This window comes from Hippoglossus hippoglossus, chromosome 17 (assembly GCF_009819705.1).
Source record: "Hippoglossus hippoglossus isolate fHipHip1 chromosome 17, fHipHip1.pri, whole genome shotgun sequence".
NCBI lineage: Eukaryota > Metazoa > Chordata > Actinopteri > Pleuronectiformes > Pleuronectidae > Hippoglossus > Hippoglossus hippoglossus.
In genome coordinates, this window is record NC_047167.1 from 10,688,621 (window position 1) to 10,716,026 (window position 27,406).

The window sequence follows — 27,406 nt, forward strand, 5'->3', positions numbered from 1 at the left end:
CCACTATTTTTCAAATGCATGGGACATAAGTTAGCCGGTTGTTTTATGCAGGGATCAATGCTTCAAACATCCCTGCCTCTCATCAGCTGCTCCCTCTCCGTCTCCTTCCCCTCCTCCCTTCCTTCCTCCATTTGCTGCGTTGGCTGCGGACACCCTGGTGACAGGCTGCGTCTCTGCTGCTGCCGTCTCTCGTGTTGAAACATAACAAGTGAAACTATACCGCTGCTTTGTTGCTGTTCACACAACATCTCATGTATGGAATCCTTCAAGGCCGCGGCAGCAGCATCTTGCACTGATGCTTATTTACGTCAGCGCCTCTACAGAACCAGTGCTCATATACAGCTGCCTTATATGGTCAGCTTAATACGGACAATGCACATGTTTGGCTGCTTTTCTCCTTTTCGTCAGGAGACATGAGTCCAACCAAATCCCATTTATCATTATGATTCACTGGTCAAGAGTCTAAAAATATGGTGGGTTATGTACCAGTATGTATCAAAGGAGTATCATCACATCTGGAATCATGATCATTGTAATAATATGATATTTCAATAAATAATTGTCTTTATTATTTAAGTCTGCAAACATTAACTGACACAAGTTTCTTATTTAAGTATGTTACTGTTCCTATACAGCTTTGGTGAATAGCATTTAACCGTAATGCCCACAGTCTGATTCCTTGCTGGGGGACTGTTTACAGTGGCCTTGAGGTGTAAAACACAGCAACAAATCACAAAACACAATGACAAGAGATAAATTGTGTTTTATAGTTTGTTGTTGTGTTTTCTGATTTGCTGGTGTACTGGTTGCACATCATAGCCCTCAAATAAAAATAATATAAAGGGTACACTTCTCTCCCATCGTAGGCCAGTTCTCTACAACTTGACCACCACTGAGAGTAAACTGAATAGGAATGGCATCTTGTTGGGGTGGATCTCACTGGATGGGTTTTTACCATAAGGTTCAGGGAGTGAACGAGATGGATATCACAGCTTCCTTTCTAAATAGTTTTTTTATTATCCCCAAATGACTTATGAACAACAATGTCCATCCAATAGGCCTTTTTAAGTGTAGACATTTTCACTGTCGCTGCAAGAAAAAGCACTGGTGTTACTAATAACACTGAGAATAGGCTCTGTTGCACTCAAGCGTCTGAGAGTGAGCCAAGGAATTCATTACTGATTTATAAATATTACCTCCGCCAAGGAGGCTATGCTGTCACCCCTGCCCCTTTGTTTATCAGCAGGATTACTGCACATAGTTCCGTGAAACCTGGTGGAAGGATGGGTCAAGAAAGAACCCATTAAACCTTGGAGCAGATCTGGACAAAAAAATGTATTTTCACTTTCTTCAACATTGCGACATTGGTGTTCTTTTGACATTTAAACAAATTTCCCATGAAATAATGAATTGATCTTAATTTTTAAAAATAATCTGGTATATTAAGAGCAGAGATATCTTTGATTCTGTGCAATTTGGTGCAGCTTGGTTCCATAAAGAGAACTGTTGGTTCTTGGCAGTGGTACGTGCTCTACTGAGTGCCATTCTAGTTTGTAGCGCATACCGGTGAATGTGTCATCTCAAAATGTTCTCTATTGATTTGAATAAAATTTTCAATTTTATTTGTATAGCGCCAAATCACAATATCGATGATCTCAAGGCACGAAAAAAGAGAAAAACTCCCTCATTAACTGGAAGAAACCTGTAGATCCAGACTCATGGTCATAACAAGACCAATGACATGTTGGTGTTACTAACAACACCTGTGTGACTCAGAAGGCAAGATGAACATACTGCGATAAATGTTTATAAATGCGATAAGTGTCGGAAAACATGTTTTCTGTATTAGATTTTCTCCAGTTGTCATTGCTCACACACAATAGACCAAATTGTTCTTGTGCACAGATAGTAACAAAGACTTTCCTGCAACTGCTGACATGTTGCATTCTCTTGGCCGTATAGACAGTAACATGTCTAGTAGCTCCCTGATGCATGCACCACAGTGTGTGTGTGTGTCAGTGTGTTGTGCTGCTGTGTGTGTGTGTGTGTGAGCCCTCCAGTTGCCCTCACAAAGCCCACTCAGGCAGACTGACACAAGTCATCTGCATGCCTGGGTAAAGGCATCATCATCATCATCATCATCATCGCCAGCATCATCAGCATCATCAGCAGCAGCAGCAGCAGCGGAGGGGCGGGGAGCTCACATCCAGTAACGACCACCGACAAACCGGGAGAGCCTCCTCCGGTAGCATCAGCACACACCAACCAGGGAAGATGGTCGCGGTGCAGACGTCCCCCACCTCGGCTCCTGCGGCGGAGTGGATCTGCTGCCTGGACAAAAGGTGAGTCGGCTCCGCGGTGCAGCTCCACACACACGATCACACTGTTTTCTCCTTCATTCATCCGCGTCAACGTGATTCATCGGGAACCGGCGATTGCTGCGTGCGTGTGTGTGTGTGTGTGTGTGTGTGTGTGTGTGTGTGTGTGTGTGTGTGTGTGTGTGTGTGTGTGTGTGTGTGTGTGTGTGTGTGTGTGTGTGTGTGTGTGTGTGTGTGTGTGCGCGCAGTAATAGCGTAATATCGTGTCATGTCGAACCCTCCTGTGGTTCTCAGCGGATGCACACTCCTCATCGACTAATGGCAAAAGCTGCAGAGCAACATCATCTTACACCTTTGTATGAAATCCCTGCTTTTCGATCTCCTCGGTCAAAAAGGCGTTGGTGGCTTCGAGGTTCACTGACACGTCTGTGCTGTGGAAGATGGCTGATGAGGCGCACATGGTTTATGTCTGTGTGCTTAAATCAAACAGCTTCACTGAAAAGAATACACCACTGGGGCGTGTGCGTTAGTCATCACATGGAAATAAGGATCAGGGAAGCACAGTTAACCCCACATTTCCCAGTTTGTCTGCTCCGACTGAACAGAACAGGTAGCAGTACCTGAACCAATCATTTTACAGGATGATGATCAACCTCTAATGGTTGCTGTAGGATTTGAGCCTCTGTTGACACAAAGGGTTTATGCCTCGTATCCAGGAGAGATGCCTGGCTTTCAATGACTAAATGAAAAGGCAACTGTGCACCAAGTGGGCAGGTGATACATCTCACACCTAAAGACAAATCAATGATCTAAGACATACACCCCACTGCTCACACACCCACACATTCTGAACACACCTCACTGTGACACATCCTCGTGTTACCCCTGGCAACCAGAAGCTACCATCTTGTCTGCTCATCCTCACCTGGAATAAGAGTGGGTGCATGCACTTCTATTTTGTCATTCATAAAAAGTAGTTGCAGCTAAAGATTCACATTATTTTTGATTAATCCGCAAGTTTGAAAAAGCACAAGGAGAAGGTGGCATCTCCAAACACCTCTCAGTTCACTTTAGTATTATAAAATCACTGAATATTCACATTTGAGAAGCTGAACCCTCTAAAACCGTGGGCAGTTTTGATGTCTGTAAAGACTTAAAATAAACATTAAAACCAATAAGTTTTCTGTCGATTGAGTAAATGATCAGTCGAAATAATCTTTTTCAGCTTTAGATTTCTGTAAAATATAATGAACACAATATTATTGTGTGATGGGTGTGTCTTATTATGCTATGTCGACAAATCTGGAGTTTTAGATGACAGCATCCGCCAAACACTGAACAATATATAAATATATCTTAAATCAAATGCAGCCCATAAGCAGTGGGTGTCAGTAAGAGCAGGTTAAGTCAGAAGAGGAGCCCGGACAGGATGTTATTATCGAGCACCGGCTGCTCCTCAGCTATATGCGCCTCTTATTCAATCAATATCCAGCGGTCTATGTGTGTGTGTTTGTGTGTGTGTGTTTGGGAGCTTTCATCTACAGTATCTGTTGATGTGAGCGAGTGAGGAATTAGAGGCAGGGAGGGGGGGAGAGTAAGGTGGGAGACACGAGGTTAAGATACTGATATATCTGTCCGAAGACATTTATTGCAAGTGAGTGTGAAGTATGTGAGATAAGATCTGATTTGTTTTGTTCAGTGCCGCCCCAGCAAGGTAAAAGACAGCCCAGTCAACACATTCACAGCCCCACACACACTCACACACACACACACACACACACACACACACACACACACACACACACACACACACACACACACACACACACACACACACACACACACACACACTGTTGGCAGTTCTCACACTTTCTGACGACATACCAGGATAAACCCATTGGGCTTCTAAGTTAAAACTAATGTTTCCTCCATGGAACATGTAGGTTAATTTGCAAAGATGTCAAGGGCTGGATGAGTAATTTGATGACTTGTTTTTAAAAGAGTAAATTGAAGAGTGTATATAGTGATGAATATTCAGTGTTTTAACAGGATCCCAGGTTGTTAGTGGTGATGCAGATTGGTGCTGAAAGAACTCTGCTACAGTAACATTTTAATCTGCCACAACAGGAAACATGTTTGTGTTGACATTTTGGTCAGCCAATGATTTATTTGTCTGGAAACACTGATTTATTTTTGTTTTACTTCCCCAGATGGAGGTTTCCTAAAATATTCTGGAGAACCTTCTGGTGTCTCTCCGTTTTCCTGTGCAGTGTGTGGTCTATTCGTGAATCCTTTGAGTGTGTGTGTGTGTGTGTGTGTGTGTGTGTGTGTGTGTGTGTGTGTGTGTGTGTGTGTGTGTGTGTGTGTGTTTAGCCATAATTTGTGGTTGAAAGCTGAGATCTTTGCTGACATGGGCACTGGGGGAGGGCGGTGGAGTAGAGGAGAAGTCAAGGAGGAGAGAGAAGGGCGATGGAGGGAGGGAGAGGGAGATAAGGTGAACAGCTCTCAGGTCACATTCGTTGTACACCAACGGGCGAGGCAGATTCCACCAGACAGGCAGGAAGCGAGCGAGCGCATGCATGACAAACGAAAAGAGAAAGAACAAAACAACGAGGCTTTGAGCAGAAAATTGGAACTGACAGATCTTAGCCGTTTCACTGTAGACGGAGAGGTGAAGGGGTGGTGCTGGTGCTGTCCTTTTAACCCTGCAGAGTCAACCTCCGTGTTTGTCCCTATTACAGAGTGGGAATCCCCCTGTCGAAACCATTAACCCAGCGCACTGTGGGATACGACGCTCTGTTGGAGTTACCGAGGCAGTAGGTGGGTGATGGGAGGATGAGTCAGAGACAAGAAAAAAGGGAGAGAAACACAGGAAGAGAAAGAAAAAGACCTGTTTGTAATGGCAGATGTTGTGGGACTGGGAGACATGTTTGGCAGTGCAGCCCTTTAAGCACAGTCTGTTTATCTGGGAGTACCGTCCCAGCTACTGAGGACAATCTGCTGCTTTGGAACACAAATATATGTGTGTCTATCTCTGTATGCACATGTGCATGTGGGTAAAGAGGGAGTCGCCGCTGCCTGTGAGCTTGCAAAACATAAATACTGGGATAGTAATTGCATGATATATATCTGAGGATATGGATGGGAGGGGGCACACGCAGTTTGTGCCAGTAATGGAGAGGAGAAAATAGGGAGACATTTGTTCGTTTCCTTCATCCTGAGAAAAACTTGCAAGTCTGGATGGAGATGGAGATCAGAGAAATATTTAGTGGAGGCAGAAGAAAAAGAGGAAGAAGAAGAAAGCTGGGAGCGACGGGGAAAGGAAGGAGCTGAGGGAGGATTGGGGATAGACTGCCTCCTGTCTGTGAAGGAAAGAGCCCACGCTGCATTAGTTATTCTGTATGAACACACACACACACACACACATGCAAGGCTGAGTCACGAGCAGAGGGAAAATAAGTGAATGAATGGGGCTAACTGCAGCGTGTGTTACTCTCATACGATTTAGTTCCCCCCCCCCCGCTCTGTAGTTCTCCTCCACCACATTGCAGAGCCGAACGTTTAAGCTCTCAGATGAAACTTCCGTGTGCTCTCTCGTGTCTGTGTGCGCTCGCCCAGATTTCCAGCAGTGACGCGCTCGTGTGTGCTCAGATTTAAGCGTATTAGAAATAGCTGCCGTACAAATGAGATCTTGCATCAACACCCCTGTGGGGGGTCTGAGCCAAGCGAAGTAACGCCTGCAGCTCTCTACTGTTATCGCTGAGGCACCAGACTGAACAATGAACCACACGTACACACACACACACACACACACACACACACACACACACACACACACACACACACACACACACTCACACAAATGCATAGATAGCAATAGTACACCACTGATTTTTCATGTTTTAACATATTTACTGGTAATTGCAAATATTTAACATTAATACAAAGCCCATTCCGCAGCACACTACAGGTTTTTGATTGATTTCCTATCCTCCTTCACAGTGAGCAAGTTCCATCATGCAGTTAAACACCACTGATGTATCTATTTCACCCCTTAATATAAGAGCTAATGGTGTTTGTGCCCAGGCCCTCGGAGCGCTCAGGAGAGGACGTGGACATTATCCTGACCAGACTGAGAGAGGTCAAAGCGTTTCGGAGGTTCCCGTCGCCCCTTTTGGTGCAGATCTGCGCTTCTGCCTTCTATGAATGCCTGGAGAAAGGCATCACGTGTACGTACACAGTCACACACACAAAAACACGCTACAGTTGGATTAGGAGATATTGCTACGCTACAGAGAATTATACTCTTCTGTTGAAATGAATGAAAGTCAGGCTGCAGGAGATCTTTGATGTCTTCTTCTAAGAGCTTTTAGTGGGATGCTTTGGAATGCAAAGCACTGTGTTCAGGCTGATTCACGTGTGCACATGAACCATGCAAATGTGAGAGGATGTGAACTCTGTGGGTTTCTGTATTGTAGAGCCAGGCCAATGTGGATCCGCTACTGATATTAGGTAGTAAAACATTTCTGATACCAGTATATCAGCTGATCTGTGTGTCATAAAGAAATGGCAATGACTCCAGATGTCGTCATGAAACCATTTGAAACAGTTTAATGACAAATATCTCAATAAAAACAAAACACAAATACAATAAAATATGTAGAATTTGAAGAATAATACAGAAAATAAATATATTTTGGAAAATGTAAACATGAATTGATATCTTTTCTGCATTGTTTTTTCTGTATAATGCAAACACACATGTTTTACCTGGTTTACTGTATTGAATGTATTCTGACATGCTGTTACTCCACTGTTTGCAGTGTTCCGACAGGGAGACATCGGCACCAGCTGGTACGCCGTGCTCTCGGGTTCCCTGGATGTTAAAGTGTCAGAAACAGCCAACCACCAGGTAACATCATCAAATTCAATTCCTACTGCTCAGACTGGAGCTACAGACACAATAACCTGCTCACTTTCTGTTCCTGTTGTGTGTCAGTTCTGCGTTTATCCTGTGATTCATTTCAAATGAATCTTGGTTCATGGACACTAATGGACGCATTTGTTTCGAAAATACATTCCTCACGGCTGCCATTTACCTATTCCCCCTTGTACTATATTCTACCATAACCCTCCCTGTCAAGCGCCAGGCTGCTCTACGTGATGTTAGAGAGCTGGTCCTGCACGACTCCCTTCATTGCCGACTTTGTTTTACTACAGTAGTTTATGTTTCTCAGCTGCTTAAATACGCCGCAGCAAATCTGCCATGGCGCAGAAAACAAGTCCGTTGAGAATCGTGCTCTGGGCCTGGCTTTATACCCCGAATGTGAGAGTCTGGAAATAGGGTTATAATGTATATATAGAGGAGGAGAAGGACATGTGGGCGAAGGGAGAGAGCGAGAGAGGATTTGTTTCTTAGGGAAAGACAGAGATAAGGAGCCTCCCCATTGTGAAATGTCCCTTTCATGCACTGTATGTCGCCCTAAAGTGCCACCACTGGCCTAGTTCCTGTGGCTATATATGAAATGACAGTTTGGACAGCTGAAAAAAGGTTTCCATAGCATGCAGAGTATTTGTCTAAATCAATGTACAGCGTGGATATACTATGTGTGTTGTGTCGTGTGTGTGTGTGTGTTTACATTTCTCTAGCCTGTCCAATTAGTTCCAGCACCTAGAGATATTTTCTTTACAGTAGCCTCTGTTTACCAATCCCTCATATTTGAATTCATTTGCATTCATTTCCACATATTAATCCGTCTGTTCACCGTGTCTGTCCATGATCGTTAAGCAAACCTTAGACGTATTGATGATTATTACTGCTCTAGTGTCTCAGTGAGTTTATACTGGTATAAAACAGGACCATATCACTGACAGATGAACAAATATGTTTTGTTTGCGTGCAGGATGCAGTCACTATTTGTTCACTGGGGATTGGGACGGCGTTCGGGGAGTCGATCCTGGACAACACACCACGCCACGCTACCATTGTCAGCAGAGAGACCAGCGAGCTGCTGCGCATCGAGCAGAGGGAGTTCAAGAGCCTCTGGGAGGTGAGAGGGAGAGGGAGAGAGAGAGTGTGTTAAAAAGAGTTTGGAACTTCATGATTCAACATTAACTCTCCTTTCGAGACAAACACGCATTGCAATTGTGCTTTTAACCACAAGAGGGCTGCCCACCACAACTTTGCTTTTTGTTCCCCTTATTGGATACACACCTCAGGTGACATGCAGCATTGAGTTGTGTAAGGTACAGAGAGAGAAGGGATGGTGTAAATACATTGTGTGTGTGGCTCTGGATTGTTATGGCATCATTATGCACCAAACTAATAATGATGTGTGGCTCAGGTATCTATGAACTGATATGAGCCTATTTTACTGTGTTGGAATGAGAAGCAGTTACACAGGAGCCTGAGGTGATCTTTTGAAATGTCGTTGAGCCAGCGTAGATGACTATTTCAATAAATAGACTGTTTATTTGTTCATAATCTGCTGAGTATCCTGAGTGGTCGCAGTTAAAATGTCAAATCCTGGCTTTTCTCATGGCAGATATTGTGAGGTCACTGCACAAAAATCCAGTGTAACAAGAATGTTTCTCAAAAGAGCACAAACCTCCACCAGCTCCCAACAGTCCCCTTATGAAACCACATTTAAATTCACTGGATCCAAATGTTTTATTTGGATCTGCACCTAATTGCACACGCTCATAAATATCAGTAATAATTATAGTCCCCCCAGATATGTCAGATTTCTTTCATCAAGATCCATGAACTATTCCCTGGGAAATTGATAAAAATGTCCAAAAATGCTCTCACAATGCTCAAAGGGATAAAGAACTCCTGCATCCGCACCTTTATCTGAACGCACTTCCATCTTTAGATGTTGTGGAAATCTGTTCAGCAGTTTTTCTATAATCCTGCTGACAAACAAATGTAAAATGTAACCTCTCTGGGCTTCTTCCATTCTAGTAATTAACATTAGTTCCTACATATGTACTTTTACTGCTACAAAAGTCAATAGGATCCAATTCTTCAGAAACTAATGACACATTCATGACCAAAATGCTTTTTAAGAGGACATGACCCAACTGATGCCCACTCGATACTTTTTTATTTAAAGGGTAAGAAATAGATGTAAAAATGCAAAAACAATGATCTTTCATTTTGCGCTCAAAGAGAGACATTAAAATCTGTACTATTGATAGTCCTATTGGTATATTACAGATATAACTTAAATCATTAAAACACTTTTAAATGCATTTGTATATTAGATAAATTAATTCATGATGAGCAGTTCAGGTATTGCAAACAGATACTATCATACCCTCTCCTGGTAGAATAAAAAGTACTCAGTAACATGGACTCTGGCGTCATCTTTAGGAGTTGGCAGTGTGGTCCCTGCCTCTCTGTGGGCCTCCTGGTTGAGGTCACCATCTCATTCACAGGGTCTCACTTGGAGAGGAAGTCCTGGCAGAGCGGTGGGTCAGTCCACTGTTGCTTCCCACTCAGCACCCAGACCCTCTGCTCTGCGCTTTATTCAATCTGTTATTTTACATTGTCAGATCTGAAAGGTTCTATTTTCTTTTAGATTGAAACCTAATTTAGTTTTTCCACCTACACATCATTCCTTTAAACTTAGTGTGACAACATAATATAATACAGTTGCAAGAGGACATTTTATTTCTTATTATAGGCAAAACATTGATTTTTTGTGTCCTCCTCTGACACATCTGCACCTCAAAATCAGACTCCAAATCTACCCGGATACTTTTACTAAGCACATCATTGACTTTAAAGCAGTTGGACAACTTTATTCTTATTCCCTAAGTTTAAAAAAAAAAAAAAGCACGAAATGATGTATATGTGGCTTGAGTTACTGCTCTGATAATCTATGGTATATTTTAATTAAATTAATTAAAATAAAAAAAAAACACCATTGACAAAAGTGCAGAACATGCTAAAAAATATAAAATTGAACAAATATTTATAAATTTAAAACAGAGAATAAATAAAAAATACAAAAAGCAACAAACTGTTAAACATCCTACATATTTAGTATTAAACACATTCAATTTATTTGTATAATTTATGATAAAAATAATGACCTCTTCAATATTATTATTACTAGATGAATTAACAGGGGAAAAAAATTTCATTTAATTCCACAGGAAATGTTAGAAGCAAGATAAGACAACAAGTGATCATTAAAGCGTGGGCGCCAGCCATCTTGTAGTGTTTTGTTTGTCGCCTAAGTGCACTCGGTCTCTCACTGTGTTTTCTATTTTAGGACAGTAGACATGAAGCAGAAAACATAGCCCAGGGTTGTCCTGCTTTGGATTTCATTCAGCTCATAGTAAAAGGATGTTTGTGTGCATGTGTGTGTGTGTGTGTAAGTGCTTGGGTTAATTTGTGTGCGTGTGTGTGGCGAGTGCTATAAAGCCTCAGGATGAATGTAGTCATGTGTTTGATGAAAGGATGAAAGAAAAAAGCGCTGCTCCATAATTCTAACACTAAGTGGCAGTGAGGTGAATAAACAGGGTGTAGATGTACAACAGCTTGTTCTTTCTGATGGATATGTGCAAATAAACAGTGTGTCAGTCTGCTGATGTGTCGCCTGGCTGGTTTACGCACACACTCATCCCTCTTGGACGTGTCCCAGGTCAAGCTGGAGATCCTAGTCATCCTGGAGAGTTGTATACGGTTGTAAAGTGATGAGAACACAAACTGTCTGTGGTAAATCATTCAAAAAGTAAGATCAAGATTTACCTTTAGGTTTCTAAATGCGCTGGGGAAGTAATTTTAAAATGCACACGTAATTAATTCTGGTAGTTTTGGGCAATAAATATTGAGCTGATGATGACTACATTACAATAAAGTTTATGATGGCACAGGCTACACAAATAAACAAACACTATTTTGTATTACTTGAGGGTTTAATTAATATAAATATTACAGCTGAAACATTTGATTGTATGAGAAGTACCTTGCAATTTAATTCAACTGTAAAGTTACATCGTCCTCTATATTTTGAATGTAATTACTGCAAAATCTAGAAATGGCCATAATAAATTAATCTTGCAGATACATGTGTCCAACTGATTTTACAATAATACCATCAGTGAATTGGGCTGTTTCCTGACCATTACTGTTTAGTGGTAATCCACCCTGTAGTTTGTGCGTAATCCTGCTAGTGAACAAACAGACAGACAGACGCAGACTAAGTCTATTTATGCATATATCATTTCCCAGTAGTATACTATATAGTATATTATAGTATAGTAGGATATACTGTGTATATATAATGAAGTCCAGAGGGCAGGTCAAGACTAACCTGGCCCTCTCAACCCATTTGTCTGGTCTGGTCCTGCTTCCACACCCCCAGCCGACCACGACTGCAAATCCCACAGTGTTGTAAAAAGTCAAGCCGTGTTCAGTATGAAGGAGAAGACTTGGCCCTTGTTGTACAGGACATCTGTGCTATTGTTATTATAACACAAATTTGTGGTGACTTTAAAGATAGTCTTCCTCAGACCTCCTTTCTACTGTCATCCTGGTCTAGAGAGGTATACGAAGTAAAAGAGAATAACATTTCCATAACAATGTATTTTTCCCCAGCTTCCTTCCTTTTTCATCGCTCCCTCCCTCCTCACTACTCCTTTCATTCACTTCCTCTGGTTGCTTTCTCCGTCTCTCCCTCCCTCTTTCTCTTCCACCGCCGGAGCAGCCCAGTCATACGGCGACTGAGATCACCGTGGTAACCTGCCAGGGGTAGAGTGGTTTGGTTCTTGGCGAGAGAGGGAGAGCGGGAGACGGAGAGAGACACTGAGGCGACTGTGTGACAGGAGGAGAGAGAAATAGAGAGAGTAGCTTGTTTTGAGCAGGATGCTGTCCTGTGGCATGTGTGTGAGTTGGAGCGGAGCAGAGGGCAGCTCTCTGGGGTTCTAGGCAGCTGAGTGTGTTCCCTCAGGTGAGTCCTGCTCCTCCACTGTCTGTGTCGTATGGACTGTGCATGTGGGGAACATAGTCCTTCACTCTCAGTTGTCATACTTTATGTAAATTTACATTGTTGTTGTTTTTTTTTATATATATTTGTTATTGAAACCTCCTGAGATAGATTTGACTGTAATATTGGGCTCTGGTCAATCATCTGATTGTCCTCTTGGTTACAGAGAAGTGGTGTTTGTGTCAAACAGACGTCCACTCTGTCTCCCTCTCTCTCTCTGTGTGTGTGTGTGTGTGTCTGTCTGTCCTCAGAGGGCATGGGTTGCTTGGTAATGACCTTGCAGATGACCAGTGGCACATTCAGGCTCATAATTACCTGCTGTGTGGATTTAATGTCTCTGCTGTAGAAATGAAAACACAGTTTATTAATTATAACAGCTGTAAGAGAAACATCTGCACACACAGCAGCATTGGTAGTTCTCATTAACCCCGGTTTAAATGCTGCTCTGTGTGTGTGTGTGTGTGTGTGTGTGTGTGTGTGTGTGTGTGTGTGTGTGTGTGTGTGTGTGTGTGTGTGTGTGTGTGTGTGTGTGTGTGTGTTTGTGTGTTATATAATGTTAGTTGTTCTGCATGTAAATGATCTTGGTTGTACAAAGGGCTTTGTTTTGAGGGGTATTTGCTGTGGGTGTGTGTGTCTGTGTGTGTGTGTCGATATGTAATGACTTTGACATTTATAGAAGACGATGTGGTAGAGTTGACCCATCGCAACAGTTGAGGTGTAAAATGTTTTAAAATCTGACACTGGCTGAAAGTGCCCGTGTGTCTTTTTGTCTTTTAGAAGCATCGTCAGAGCCTGGCTGGACTGTTGGCCCCTCCTTATGGAGCGATGGAGAGTGGATCTAACAATGACAGTGAGCACGCACACACACACACACACACATACTCACACATTGCGACTCAGGAGGTCGAGAGGGTCGTTCACTAACCAGAAGGTTGGTGAATTGATCCCCTGCTCTTCCACTTTGCATCAGCTGTCCTTGGGCAAGATACTGAACCCCACATTGCCCCTGACGGCTGCACCGACAGTGGGTGAATGGTTGTGATAGAGAAAACGCTGCGTATAAAACAGCTGTATAAATGTGTCTGTGAATGGGTGAATCGCGGCTTTTACTTTAACATCCTTTGAGTGGTTGTAAGAGTGTAAAAGCACTAAATATATTCAGTCCATTTAACATGAACACAAACACTGAAATAAAAGAAACACTGTAAATGTGGCTGATACGGAAAAAAGCATAATGTGCTTTAATGACTCTTATTACTGGAAAAGGAAAAAGGAGTTCTTCATGTTTTATTTAATGAATAGAGTGTGTCAAGTGCTCCGTCGTCTTTTTTTTACGATCCTCTATACCTGTTTCCCACCTAATCAGGAATCCTCGTGCAGGTTGTTTCCCTGCATGCTTTAGCATTTAGCAAATAAGCGATTTAATAAATGGTTTGTGTATTCTGCAGAAGACTTCAAATGCACCATGCTCATGCTCGTTTTTGCTCCTCAGGACTCACAGACAGAGAAAACATTAACTCCGACTCGGCAAACAAAGCTCACAACAAGGTAACCACCCACTCTGCCTCACAGTTGTCTTGGGCTTGTGTAGGAAGTAAAGATAACCGTATCCTTGAAATAAGCTCTGGTTTTTGAGAACTGGGTCTTTCCTCTCGGCAAACACAAAGCATGAATGAACCAAACCACCGTGGCTGGGCAGCCTCAGTTTGTCTTTGATTCCTCGAGGCCTCTCTACTTGTGTCAGAATATCTGTGTTGACAGCTCTGCACGAAAATATGTAATTATATAGCCCAGTAGATTAGTGATGTGTGAAGAAACTTGATTAGTACGTATGTTGTATGTTGTATGTTGTATGTATGTTACGAAGAGCATGATAATGAACCTAGTGTAACGGGAGCACAGTGTCATAAAAGCGAGCACCGCTGCGTACGCACATGTTTGTGAACCAATCAGAATGTCAGAATGGATTTTTGAAAGGTGTGTGTGTTTTCTCTGTGAAGAGACAAGTGAGGACTCACAGCTGTGATCCTCTGTACTTATGCTAATGCTAACTAATGCATGCACATAGAAGAAAGATCCCATCTGCTCAATTAGCATGCCTTTCTTTGTTGTTTTCAATAGCAGTTGTGTGCGTGTGTGTGTGTGTGTATGTGTGTGTGTACACATCTGCTGGTTTCCTCTGTCTGAGATGCAGGTGTGATCTGCAGGGTGTTTGCTATGTGTGCAGTGTTTCCTGTTATGAGTGCTCCATATATATCACTTGCAGCGATCAAAATCAAGGTCAATTTTATGTTATTACTGACACTTTCTCCAAAACATAGTCTGTCAGATGAAGATATTTAACTTGGTAAATTGCTTTATCTGGCACAAACGTTGGATGACCTGATTAGAAGTTGGAGGTCAAAGGTCAAAGTCAAGCACCACCTGGCGACTATACATGGGACGGACATGTAGACATATACGTACAAACATTAAAACACACAGTGTTGGTGGGACAGCCCGGGGCCGCTGCGTCCACACGTCCTTGCAAACGCCTCAAGAGAATCCTTTCAAATATGGACTCGCAGATGAACTGATTAGATTTGGATTTTCAAAGGTCAAAGTCACAGCAGCATCACTAAAGGTTTTCGGCCTCTTGAACATGATGTCTAAAGTCTGCCTCGTCACTTGGACTCAAAGATTAATTCATCCTATTTCAGCGGTTAAAGGTCATATGAATCTGGAAAAAAATGTCTCTGGATTGAAACTGCACTGGTTGGCGGCTGTATAAAAGAGCGTGGCGGTAATTCCAGTCTTTTAGATGTGGATTAAGATTGGTTTTACATAAATGTTGCAGCACAGAGGAAGAATAAAGGATTGTAAGTGTTGCCTCTTGGATTCCAATTAACACCCCTTCACTCTGCCTCCCTGGTGTTCGGCAGATTCCCTCAGAGAAACTGCAGAGAGCCGGGAAGGTTCTACGTAACGCCATCCTGTCCAGAGCCCCGCACATGATTCGAGACAGGAAGTATCACCTCAAGACTTACAGGTAGGATTGTCTACAACCAAACAGACTGTGTGTATTTTTACAGAATTTTACTATTAATGTCTCTGCAGTTTACTATTTGTGTAACTGTGTGTTTTCCTGTGTATTGCAGACAGTGCTGTGTTGGCACGGAGCTGGTTGACTGGCTGGTGCTGCAGAGTGCATGTGTGCTCACACGGTCCCATGCTGTCGGGATGTGGCAGGCACTGCTGGAGGAAGGGGTGCTAAACCACGGTAGCTAACACTTTGGGTGTTTTTATGACTTTCTCATCATGGTGCATGCTGCTAAGTTACTTACATCACATAGTTGTCATGATGTACTGCAGGGACTTCCCAAACCTCTGCCACAAAACAGCTGGTTATTACTATGCATATCGTTTAATGCATAAATTCGATTTTAGTGCTTTTCAGAGTAAAAAATGGAGGCTAAATTTGAGGGTTTTGAATCTGAACATCATTCACAGTGAATGTTAGAATGAATTCCAGAGGGAAAATTAACTACAAGTTTTAAAGCATTGATATAATATAAAGATTTAGTCTTGATTAGATTCACACACTTCAAAGATGATTTCTGAAATGATGTTTTGAGATGATAAAAAACAATCAAGACAGAACTCTCTTTGAATGTTTACATGTGTCCTTTGACACGTGTGTTCTTGTCGTCTCGCACTTCAGTGGACCAGGAGCTTGGCTTCCAGGACAAGTACCTGTTCTACCGTTTTCTTGATGATGACGAGGAGGACACGCCGTTGCCTAGTGAGGATGAGAAGAGGGAGAGTGAGGAGGAGCTGCCGGAGACCATCCTCTTCGTCGCTCAGATTGGCCCCGATGCCCTGCTGCGCATGATCCTCAAGAAATCGTTAGTCAGCCGATTATAGTGCAGCATTTACATTACACTAGCAACACATTACGAGTTGATATCATTATATATATGATATGTATATACATATCATATATTCATGTAAATTAAGGAAGCTCATTTCACCAACCCTACTTCCTGCTGCTTTTTATATGTAATTTACTCCTCTATGGCAATATTATCTGTTTTTCATTTAAACTGTAGAGAACCAAATCAAATGTAAAACCATTATATAGCTTCATCATTTCACATGATGATAATACCGTATGCTACATTTATGATAAACTGAATGTTATATACAGTATTATCATAGTGAGTATTCTTCAAACCACTTTAGCATTAAGATGTGTCATCTGCAATATCCTCAGCATGATGAGTGGTGGAGTGCATGCATGAGATGTTGGTGAGTTCATTCTGACTAACCCCTGCGTGTGTGTGTGTGTGTGTGTGTGTGTGTGTGTGTGTGTGTGTGTGTGTGTGTGTGTGTGTGTGTGTGTGTGTGTGTGTGTGTGTGTGTGTGTGTGTGTGTGTGTGTGTGTGTGTGTGTGTGTGTGTGTGTGTGTCTCTCCCTAGGCCTGGTCAGAGGACAGGAGATGACCTTGAGATCATCTACGATGAGCTGCTTCACATCAAGGCCTTAGCTCACCTCTCCAACACTGTGAGTCAGCCAGAGGCTCCACTTCTCTTTTTAAAGGCACCGCACTGGTTCAACTCACCAGAACCACATGGCACAGGTTTTTTTTGTGAGTTTAAGAGTTGAGGGAGAAGTTGGTGTCACAGGCGATCCTCTTACCAGTGTAAAGGGTAAAGCATTCGCCACGTGGAGGAGGTCTTGAATCTTCACAGGCTCAAGAAGTGATTTTCCTGCTAGATTATGAACATGAGCAGCGACGCGATGTTCTTACAGCATTGCAAATCACAGGAAGCACATTCATAACCACAGGGCTTACATTTAACCAATTAGGACATAATAAGTCAGCAACGTTTTTATAAATAAATCCTTTGGATCAGTATATTTTATGTGTTAATTTAGCAAAGTATGGTGAGAAATCCTGTCCTAAAACATTTGTAGTACTTTTATCATTTATTACAGTTAATTGACTTGCATAACCTTTTAGCTTAGGTTGTACAGAGTTAAGTGATGTCAAATATTTAACATTTAAGAAATGACATCCCAGTAAAAACCAATGCAGACCCTTTCTATTCCAGGGTTTACTAGTTTTTAGTCCCACTGACCACCATTCATTTTCTGAATACAGTGCTTATATATAGAAATTACAGCACGATAAAAAAAATGTACAAGGAACTTTGTCATTGTACTTTCATTATGATCTTGTCATTGAAAAATATTGTGATCTGCTAAAAAACAATATATAACCTTCATTTGGAAACTGTGTTTTGTGCTTTGCAGGTGAAGAGGGAACTGGCAAGCGTTGTGATTTTCGAGTCGCATGCAAAAGCTGGAACCGTGTGTGAGTTTTCACTTTGAATGCATTTTTGTTTGTGTAGCAGTTTTGCTGTAGGCTCCAATTTGAGCTATTTTTCTTTTCTCTGTGTACACACAACAACATGATTTCAGATCCGTGGGCTGAGAAGCTAAATGAATTTTAAGAATAAAGAACGCCGACCTGCTAAATAAACACTCCCAAGATATGTTGATATTTCTACACTTTGGGATTAAAGCATGCTGAATTAGCAATAAGCATTTCCTGTTTTTATTATTTACTGTTATACTGTTACACACATGAGGTATGATGAGCATCTCTATCCTTTGATGTCACAACTTATTTATAGACACTTGCTTGCGATGGACATTGGAGATAATGATGTCCTGAGGAACTTTTAGTCAGATTCCAAAATATCTAAAAATATGTGTATCATGTCTGTGTGTTTAGATATTCCTCTCCTCCCCCCGGGGGAGAGAGCGCCTGCGGTTTGAAATGCTCTGGTGTTCAGGATGAATAAGAGGTTTAGTCACGTGTGTACATGCCCTCTTTATCTTCCAGTGTTTAACCAAGGAGAGGAGGGCACATCATGGTACATCATCCAGAAGGGCTCAGTCAATGTGGTGATCTATGGCAAGGTGTGTGTGTGTGTGTGTGTGTGTGTGTGTGTGTGTGTGTGCGTGTGCGCATGTGTGCATGTGCTTGAATGCATTCACCCACCTACATGTTTAAGATTTGCTGCTCATTGTGTCTGTTTGGATCCGAGCAGCAGTTTGCTGGTGTTTCCCTGTGAGGCCGGGAACCACCAGTAGAATCTGCTCGTGACTCATCACTGTGATTAAATGGCTTCAGGGATTGTCCGCATACACAAATTCACACCACACAACCACTAGACAGGCACATGCACTGTTCGTGTTCATGTGTGCGCACGTTGATCACACTTTAAAAGTACATACACAAAGGTATTCTGCACACATACATATACACATAGGTAGACACACACATGATTCATCCCAGTCTAAAGTGCTCCTGCTCCTTTCTGATTTTTCCTCAGGCCTTAAGATAACTAGTGACCTGTTTGTGTTTGAGCTCTGTTTATATCTTGTTATGTGTCTGTCTGTGTGTGTGTGTGTGCCTCAGGGTGTTGTGTGCACACTCCACGAGGGCGACGACTTTGGGAAGTTGGCCCTGGTCACAGATTCACCTCGAGCTGCCTCCATTGTCCTGAGAGAGGACAACTGCCACTTCCTGCGTGTGGACAAGGAGGACTTCAACAGGATACTCAGGGTGAGAGCTGGACTCTGTCCTGACTCTGATGGGACACACACTGAGTTACACAAGCATCCAATTACTCCAAAGTGTTCACAGAGTCAGTACTGAATCAACTGTGTCAACCTGCAAGTCAAAATGTAGATGTAATCCACTGTACTCCTTGTAAATGAAAGGAAATCCCATAATTTATATTATTCAGTCTGTCAAAGCTTTATGCTGCACTGTCTGGTACTGCTGTACAATGGTTGTCTCCCCCCACTGGTATATAAGGTGTATTACATTTAACCTTTTAGAATCCCGGGCTAATCTGGCTGTTTTTGCATGCTTTAATAATAATAATAATAAGAAGGATAAGAAGAATAATACATTTAATTTCTATGGTGCTTTTAACAATGCTCAAAGACACATAACATAGGGTTAAAATATAATGCAGAATAACCCTAAATACAAATCACATGTTAAATATAAGATTTCGATTAAGCCTTCATACACCACATCAAAACAATGTTTCCCTTTGCCAAGGTTTGACATCTGTCTTTCAGCACAACATTGCCTATATGACAAACAAGTTTTTCTACTTGGCACAGAACACACAACACACATCACATGATTTGATCACACCGGCGTGATCGCAGACAGGGTTAGCTTCCTATTTGACGTGCAGTGACCCTGTGTTGTGTGTTGTGTGTTGTTGTTCCTGCAGGATGTGGAGGCCAACACGGTGCGTTTGAAAGAACACGAACAAGCCGTGCTGGTGTTAGAGAAGAGTCCCCGAGCCTCCACCCAGGGAAGCATCAAGTATGTGTGTGTTTAGAAGCACATGTCCGCATGTAGAACCAACAAATGCACATACTGACTTAGCTAGAAGTAAACAAAAAAACATATGTGCCAATCCCTCTTTCAGTTTTGCTTTAAAGTGTTGATTTGTTTTTATTGCAACACTGTTGAAGGTACACTGTGATATCAGGAATGCCAGAGAAGATTCTTGAGCACTTCCTGGAGACCATGAGGATGGACATACATCACAATGATCCAGGTAGCCAGAAGAAAAGGACGGATTGCATATAATTGTATATTGAGAGCTCCTCATATTGTTCAACTATAATATTTTTCCTCTGAAACATCAAATTTCTGTTGAGCCCAGGTAGTTTATTGTGATATGATGTTGTAGGCCATGGATTTATTTAATGAAATTTGCACACTGTGAGTTATGTTTTTGTTTACCATCCAATTAATCCTTTACTTAATCCCCAAAACACTGATGTTGTTATACATATCAGAGGTTGTGCAGGCCCGAAATCAAATGCATTACAGTTAAAGATGGAAGATTAGATAAATAAGAGGAATGGCTTTTTCACAATCTTTTTTTAGCCTCCTAATTCTCTTGCACTTCATTTCCTTTGTTTCCCCTCTGACTCTCTTCCCTCTCTTCCTCTCCTGTCAGACCCAGCAGTGGACGATTTTGTCCTCATGCAGTGTGTCTTCATGGCCAACAGCCAGCTCTGTCCTCTGCTCATGGCACAATATCCTTTCTGCCTTCACGCTCTCTTGCTCTTTCTGCCCTGGTACTTCGGCATTTTCCTTTTAAAACTCATATTATATCTGTGATACCCACTTATCAAGTGCACTGACATATCAGAACAGTAGCCAACATGTTATGTTGACAGCATGTCAGCGGTGCCAGTTGCAGCTCTGCTTGTGGAAGCGCTGAAGCAGCAGTTTGCCATCCAGCACTAATGAGCTGCTGACTGAGTCCTCACCTCCTCACACCATAGTAACAAGTTGTAATCCCAGACGAGAAGGTCTTTTCTTGTTGTCTTAGTCATTGAAGTGCAAGTGCTCAGCTACTTGTGTTTTACAGCGGCTGCAACCATGATTACACAATATAAACAATAAACACTGCCTTCATTTTTATTGAGGGATGCAGTGAAGTGAATTTATTACAGCCACAGGCTGTTTCTAATGATGGACGACATGTCTCCACTTCTTCCCACTCTCTGGAAATGAAGCCAAAATATACCAGAATACAAACGCTGCCATCTTAGGAGGCAGAGTCTTCACAGTAGTATCTGGGATGGAGTCGCAGTAGCAAGGTCTCACCGACACACGTGCTTGATCAAGTCAGTCTCACCTGTCAATCATGACGTTTCACTCCATTCTAATAGCATCAAATAACTAATTAAAACCAATCTTGCCAGAAATTTCTTTAGGTGAAGAACTACCTTAAATGAGAGAAACCATCTTTGAGAAAAAATTAAATGATTTCCACTTTGACTATTGGTCAAAGCCCCATCCACAATCTATCTATCTTTGTATTCATCTTTAACCTCGTGTGCACCTACCATGCGGTATCTCCACCCGGCTCTGAGCAGGAGAGGTTGGAGTATGCACTGAACAGTAAGAGGAGGGCCCTGGTTATCACCCTGCGCTGGGCCAACACACACTCATACCTGCTGCAGGAGGAACCGGCCGCACTCGCTTTCCTGGAGGTAAACCCAAGCAAAGTTTCAAAAGTAGTAAATCACACCACTTGCACATGTGATGACTGTGCTTCCTTCTCTCCGTCTCTTTGTGCAGGAGCTGTACGGAAGTCTATCAAATGACTCTCGGATGCTGAGAGCTCTGAAAGACTTAGTGCCTGACCTGGAGAAAATCATCAAATTACAGTAGGTTTTCAGCTCCCACGCATTCAACTTTCTCTCCGTGTTTTATGTTCCAACCCCAGTTAAATGTGTTCATTGCATCTTTATGTCTACACTTCTTTTACTTTGTAGTTCAGAAGAAGCCAAAGCAACAAAAAAGGTACGTTCAGACCAGTGTTTTTAGAAAATGCTGCATCACAGTGATGGAGATACTCACATGTTGCTCTTTGTAACTTTGACAGAAAACCCTATTACGACAATTCAGCGACGGAGAGGAAAGGCTGCAAAAGAAACAACCCATTAGGAATCAGGACGACAGTAAGTACAGAAAATTCAAATCTTCAGTATGATCTCATTGTATCTAATGTAGGACTTGTATTCCTGTTTCGTTTGTTCCGTGTGAATGAATCTTCATCTTGGACATTTGATCAATTCACCAGATGTGATCACATACCATGTAATTGTATTTCAGGATATTTTTTGTTTTTGTGTGTGTGTGTGTGTGTGTGTGTGTGTGTGTGTGTGTGTGTGTGTGTGTGTGTGTGTGTGTGTGTGTGTGTGTGTGTGTGTGTGTGTGTGTGTGTGTGTGTGTGTGTGTGTGTCTGTGTGCGTGTGTAGTCCTACTAAAGGTCTACTGCAGCGATCACACATACACAACCATCCGGGTTGCCGTGGCAGCAACGGGAAGAGAAGTGATTGCTGCTGTGGCCGACAAACTCTGCATCACAGATGAGCTGGTGTTGGTCCACCTGAGCTCTGCCGGTGGTAAGAACACTCAGCTGCTTATTGTACATGAATGTACCTTAAAAACTGATCCAGGATGTTCGAGGTGTCTGTGTGTAAATGTTGGGATATATCTGGGTCCTGCAGCTGAGCGATTTCCCTTTCGTGTTACAGAAAAACTAATGTTGAAGCCAAGTGACGTGTCAGTGTTTTCGACTGTGAGCCTCAACGGACGATTATTTGCCTGTTCTCGTGGACAGCTCAGCAGTCTGGTAAGAAGACATTTTGATTGAACTGGTTTATAGCACTAAAGACAAATATTTGAAAGCATACTGGTCAAAGAAACAACATATCAAAAACAAGTGGAGTTGGAAATGTGATAACTGTAAACTTGGACAAAACCACATGTGTAAATGTGTCCCGATGTGTGTGTGAACCTGGGCTCACTATTTATATATTTGTTTTGCTTGTGAATTTATATGTGCTCTTGTTCTTTGTGTGTGTCTCAGACTCCTCATCCGGAGCAGGAGGGCCCCACTGCAGGATCCATGTCAACCTTTGAGCTGATGAGCTCTAAGGACCTGGCTTACCAGATGACCATGTATGACTGGGAGCTGTTCAGCTGTGTACATGAGGTATCACACGTGCACATACACACTGAGAACAACCTCAGGCCAGTGGTGACCAGATTACAATATGTTACAAGCACAGTCTTATAGTCGGATAACAGTTTGGATCATACATATGTAACCTTGCACTCAAAGTTGGCTTTTACAGGACCTGTCCACTAGATGAACTCTAAACCTCCTCCTCCTCCTCCCGTCTCCTCCCGTCTCCTCCCGTCTCCCCTCAGCACGAGCTGCTCTACCACACGTTCGGCCGGCAGAGCTTCAGGAGAACCACGGCGAATTTGGACTTGTTCCTGCGGAGGTTCAACCAGGTTCAACTGTGGGTGGTCACTGAGGTGTGCCTCTGCGGACAGCTCAGCAAGAGAGTCCAGCTCCTGAAGAAGTTCATCAAGATAGCTGCGCAGTGAGTTGGACCTGCTGCCGACTGTCACGTGCTTCACATGCACGTCGTTGTAGCACACATGCACTTAGAGGAGGAGTTCCTTTATTTCTTCGCTTCATTTCTCGCTTGATTGTTTATTTGTCTGCAGCTGTCGAGAGTTCAAAAACCTGAATTCGTTCTTTGCCATTATTATGGGGATGAGCAACCCAGCTGTCAGCCGACTGACCCAGACGTGGGAGGTAAAACGTCTTCCTCCAGAAACGCATCGATCTCAAACCTCCTTTACATTCTCTTGTTGCTAAACTCACTTCTCTGTTTATTGGCAGAAACTCCCCTCCAAGTTTAAGAAGTTCTATGCCGAGTTTGAGAGCATGATGGTAAGCTCCCAAACAAAAGTGGCTTTTGATTATGTCTGTAATGGGTCAGTTCAGCTTCACTACACACTGGTGGTAGTTACAGGGTTTGAATCCCTATTTGCAACCACTTTCAAATCCGCTAGATCCAGATAATCATTTGGATGTGCACCAAATTGCACACACTTATAAAAATCTGTCTGATTTATTCATTAAGATTAGTAAAAATGTCTTGACAACCTTATCTCGCAATGTTGAAGCTAGTGATAAAAAATTCCTGGATCTGCACCAGAATTTAATGGGTTCTTTCTTGGCCCATGTCCCATCATTACACCAAGTTTCATGGAAATCTGTAAAGTTGTTTTAAACATTATCTCAGAGGTAAAATCTTACTGCCTGACCCGATATCATCAGTGCTGAGAAAGAAAAGCAAGTAGTGTTTTTCATCATCATGGTGAACCAACCTCTACATGTATTAGGTATTAACTCTGTCACTTTGTTTGTTAACAGGACCCATCCAGAAACCACCGGTCCTACCGACTCACTGTCACCAAACTGGAGCCGCCAATCATCCCCTTCATGCCCCTCCTTCTCAAAGGTATCAGTCACTGTGAATGTCGACGCGTCCGAGTACATCTGTATCTGTGTCTCCTGAGAAACATTGTGGGACAAACATGGCCGCCATTCATTCTCAGTATTTCTTTTCAGATATGACATTCACACACGAGGGCAACAAGACATTTATTGACAACATGGTCAATTTTGAGAAAATGGTGAGTTTCTGTGCGCAAAGAAAAGGAAAAATGAGTTTTCTTTAGGATAATAACAACGACATTAATAATTTGTACTAATTATAATCAGTATCTTAACAGTGTCATATTTTTCCTCACTTGCACTCAACCAATATTTGTATCTCTTTATTTCCTCAGCGTATTATAGCTAACACGATTCGGCAAGTGAAGCATTGTAGAAGTCAACCTTTCAGTGAGTGCTACATTATTTATCCCATTTGTCTACTGCGTTTGATAGTAGATCCTTCAATACACGTTTTCTTCTTCCTCTCCACTTCTTCCTGTCGCTGTGTCAGATCCCGACATTTGCCAACCAAACAAAAACCAAGCAGAGGTGCGGGGTTACGTCAGGAAGTTCTGCGTGATTGACAACCAGAGGGCGCTGACGCAGCTCTCCTACAGGCTGGAGCCTCGGCGGACATGAGCTCCAGACCTCCCACCGCCATCGCCTTCTCTGTGACGTTAGCATTCGAAAACAACAACAACAAAGACAAAACACACGTGTTACCTGGATAGAAATAATACAACTTGAATTATCAGTAGCAAATCACAACAGTAAATGACTTAAGCACTGTCATGGACTCTTGTGGATCCAGGACTTATACTGTGCCATTAAACGCCTCTTCTTCCTGGACAGACAAACTGTTCAGCTGCTCTCCCGTCGCCGTGTCTCAGCCCCCCCCCCCCCCCCCCCCCAGACTGATGGTTTATTAGCTGTCGCTGTTTGGGACCTGTTAGATAGAACTGTAATGTATAGAACTTGAATCAATATCCTGCATGACTGAACTTCATAGGCTTTGCGTTCTATACAGTGGATTTCTATCGGAGTGTCCTGTGATGTTGTGCTACAACCCCCCCCCCCCCCCCCCCCGGATGAGCCTTGTTTACAATATATTACTGTAGCTGCCTGTCAAGCAAAACCATTCTCGTGACGGCCCGACTCAGAGACAGAAAACACAGAGGACCCCACAGACTGTAGTGAAGACTTCCCCTGTGGAATATACAGATGAACATCACACTTATTTACTCCATAACCTACACAAGCGTTTCTTTAGGATTTAATGTCCTTTAGGTGAATATCGATGTCCCTTAACTAGTCATATAGAATTCCAAAGCTACTTAACAGAGTATTAGTCAGATTAAAGCCCCAATGATATCGCAAAAAGTGTTCAAATTTGTCACCATGCGACTGTGACGAATATAAACGGTAGAGAGCCTCCCGCACTCTGAGGGGAAATCTCGTCATCTCCCGGTTTGTGTTCAGTCCGTGTTCAGTAATTTTATTTTTGTATCCGTGGGTGTAGAATTTGAGTGTGTTCTTGACATCGACGTGTCATTAGTTTTCCTTTGAACTCAGGAGCTTTTGATGTGATGGTGTGTCAGTCGAGAACTGCCCCCCCCCCCCCCCCCCCCCCCCCTCTCCCCCCTCCCCCAGAGCAGCCTGTAACTGTACTGTTTGTGTGGTCTGCCTTGTAAATAAAAAAAAATAGCTAATTTAACAGTGAAAATGCTCCGATCACCTTCTTCAAAAAGTGTGTCCTGCCCAAAGTGGTGCCGAAGTTTGGTGATGCCAGTCGTCTGTTCAACACTTGGATCCAGCGAGAATAGATCTCAGCTACTGGAGACATCTGCTGCGGAGCTAAATTATGTTTTCATCACTTCCTGAACGGAAGGCGCAGAGTTAAGGTTGCACCAACACGTCCAACCTGTCTAACAATAATCTTTAATACACACACAGCTACTTCATCATCTATTTTACATGCCGCACAGTCTGTGAGATACGTTTATAATATATTCTGTTGCTCTGGAGGTAATGAGTCAAGTCATCGTCAAGTGGCATCACTTAGAGGACACTATTTCTCTTTTTTTAATGGAAGACCTGTGTTTAAAAGAGTTGTTGTAGAGTTTGAAGGACATCGGCATTTACCACACAGTGAGGGTCTAAATCCAGGTAAATCATGGGAAATGTAGGAGGAGCTAGGGGTTTTGCGGCTCGACCTATGAGCTTGATTCAAACTATGGTCTAAAAGTTTGGATATCTTAGCCTCTGATGCATCTTTTGTATACCACTGGAATTTCTCTCTTAAATAGTCAAGCTATTCATGACTAACTTGATGTAAAATATGGGGAAATATTTTTCTGTAAATGGAACTTTGTGGCTTGGGTAGCAAGAGACTTTGCCACAAACTTATACCTTTTGTTTTGCAATATGAGGATTAGAGATGGGAAAGTAATTCCTCTATGGTCCATTAGATCTGAGTGAATAACGCTGCACTATAACACTGACTGTCACATGATCTCTGTGGGTCTCTTGAGGTCACGACATGATCTTCGCTGCTGCACCATACACGGCTCAAGTCATTCTCTTAGAGCACTAGAGAACTAGAATGGCTCTCAGTAGAATGAATAGGCCCAACAGTCCACTTAAATTCAATCACACCTTATAGTTAAGCCAACAAAACAATGCAGATCATTAAATCCTAATTTCCATTTGCAGATTTTTTTAAATCAAGATCCATGACTTATTACCTGGAAAACCAGTGAAAATGTCAAAAAAAAACACCACTACACAATGTTCACAACAAAGAGAAAGTAATGAACCTTCCACAAGGTTTCACTGAAATCTGTTTAGTAGTGCTTGTGTAATCCTGCTGACAAACAAACAAACAAACAAACAAACAAACAAACGGACAGGGGTGAAAACACAACCTCCTTGGCAGAGGTACAGTATCTAATAGTTGGAGGTGCTGTGGAAACCCATGGTTCTCAGAGGACGTAGCCCTGGTAAATTTGTCTGTTAAGGATTTATCTCTCCACCTTTCTGCTTTTGGCCAAACTTTACACACTTACCGTGCACATTTATGCCTCCCAGAGCAAAAAAACTCAAATGTGGGATCACTACAACCGTCTGTAGTGGCGTGGTGTCATCCTTTTGTTTGCATTCCAAGCAGCAAGACTCTTAAATTGAT

The 27,406-nt window shown here is 42.5% G+C and overlaps 2 protein-coding genes across 8 annotated transcripts in view; one reads left to right on the forward strand and one right to left on the reverse strand.

Moving 5' to 3' along the window:
- Positions 1–1,900: 1,900 nt before the first annotated feature.
- On the forward strand, positions 1,901–25,606 carry LOC117777823 (rap guanine nucleotide exchange factor 4-like). 2 transcript variants are annotated; one of them, XM_034612807.1, is made up of 30 exons: positions 1,901–2,342; positions 6,405–6,547; positions 7,142–7,230; positions 8,222–8,368; positions 13,094–13,166; positions 13,809–13,864; positions 15,238–15,344; positions 15,454–15,575; positions 16,017–16,200; positions 16,774–16,858; positions 17,612–17,672; positions 18,207–18,283; positions 18,786–18,932; positions 19,621–19,715; positions 19,868–19,953; positions 20,362–20,440; positions 21,256–21,406; positions 21,495–21,583; positions 21,692–21,719; positions 21,802–21,877; positions 22,178–22,324; positions 22,457–22,554; positions 22,792–22,917; positions 23,136–23,314; positions 23,442–23,532; positions 23,620–23,670; positions 24,157–24,244; positions 24,355–24,419; positions 24,576–24,630; positions 24,734–25,606. In XM_034612807.1, exons 1-30 carry the CDS (start codon positions 2,275–2,277, stop codon positions 24,859–24,861), a joined length of 2,991 nt encoding a protein of 996 aa, XP_034468698.1. In that variant the 5' UTR covers positions 1,901–2,274; the 3' UTR covers positions 24,862–25,606. The 2 variants fall into 2 exon arrangements, with proteins under 2 accessions (XP_034468698.1, XP_034468699.1); XM_034612808.1 differs by lacking the exons at positions 1,901–2,342; positions 6,405–6,547; positions 7,142–7,230; positions 8,222–8,368 and adding an exon at positions 11,613–12,280 and having other exon boundaries at positions 24,734–24,861.
- dnah9l (dynein, axonemal, heavy polypeptide 9 like) overlaps positions 6,832–27,406 on the reverse strand; it is a 70,501-nt gene continuing 49,926 nt past the window's right edge. For all 6 annotated transcript variants that reach the window (XM_034612792.1, XM_034612791.1, XM_034612790.1 and 3 more), the window contains 2 exons: positions 18,649–18,663; positions 6,832–6,844 (listed from right to left, as the gene is read on the reverse strand). The gene's annotated coding sequence lies outside the window, so the exon portion shown is untranslated. The remainder of the gene's footprint in view (positions 6,845–18,648; positions 18,664–27,406) is intronic.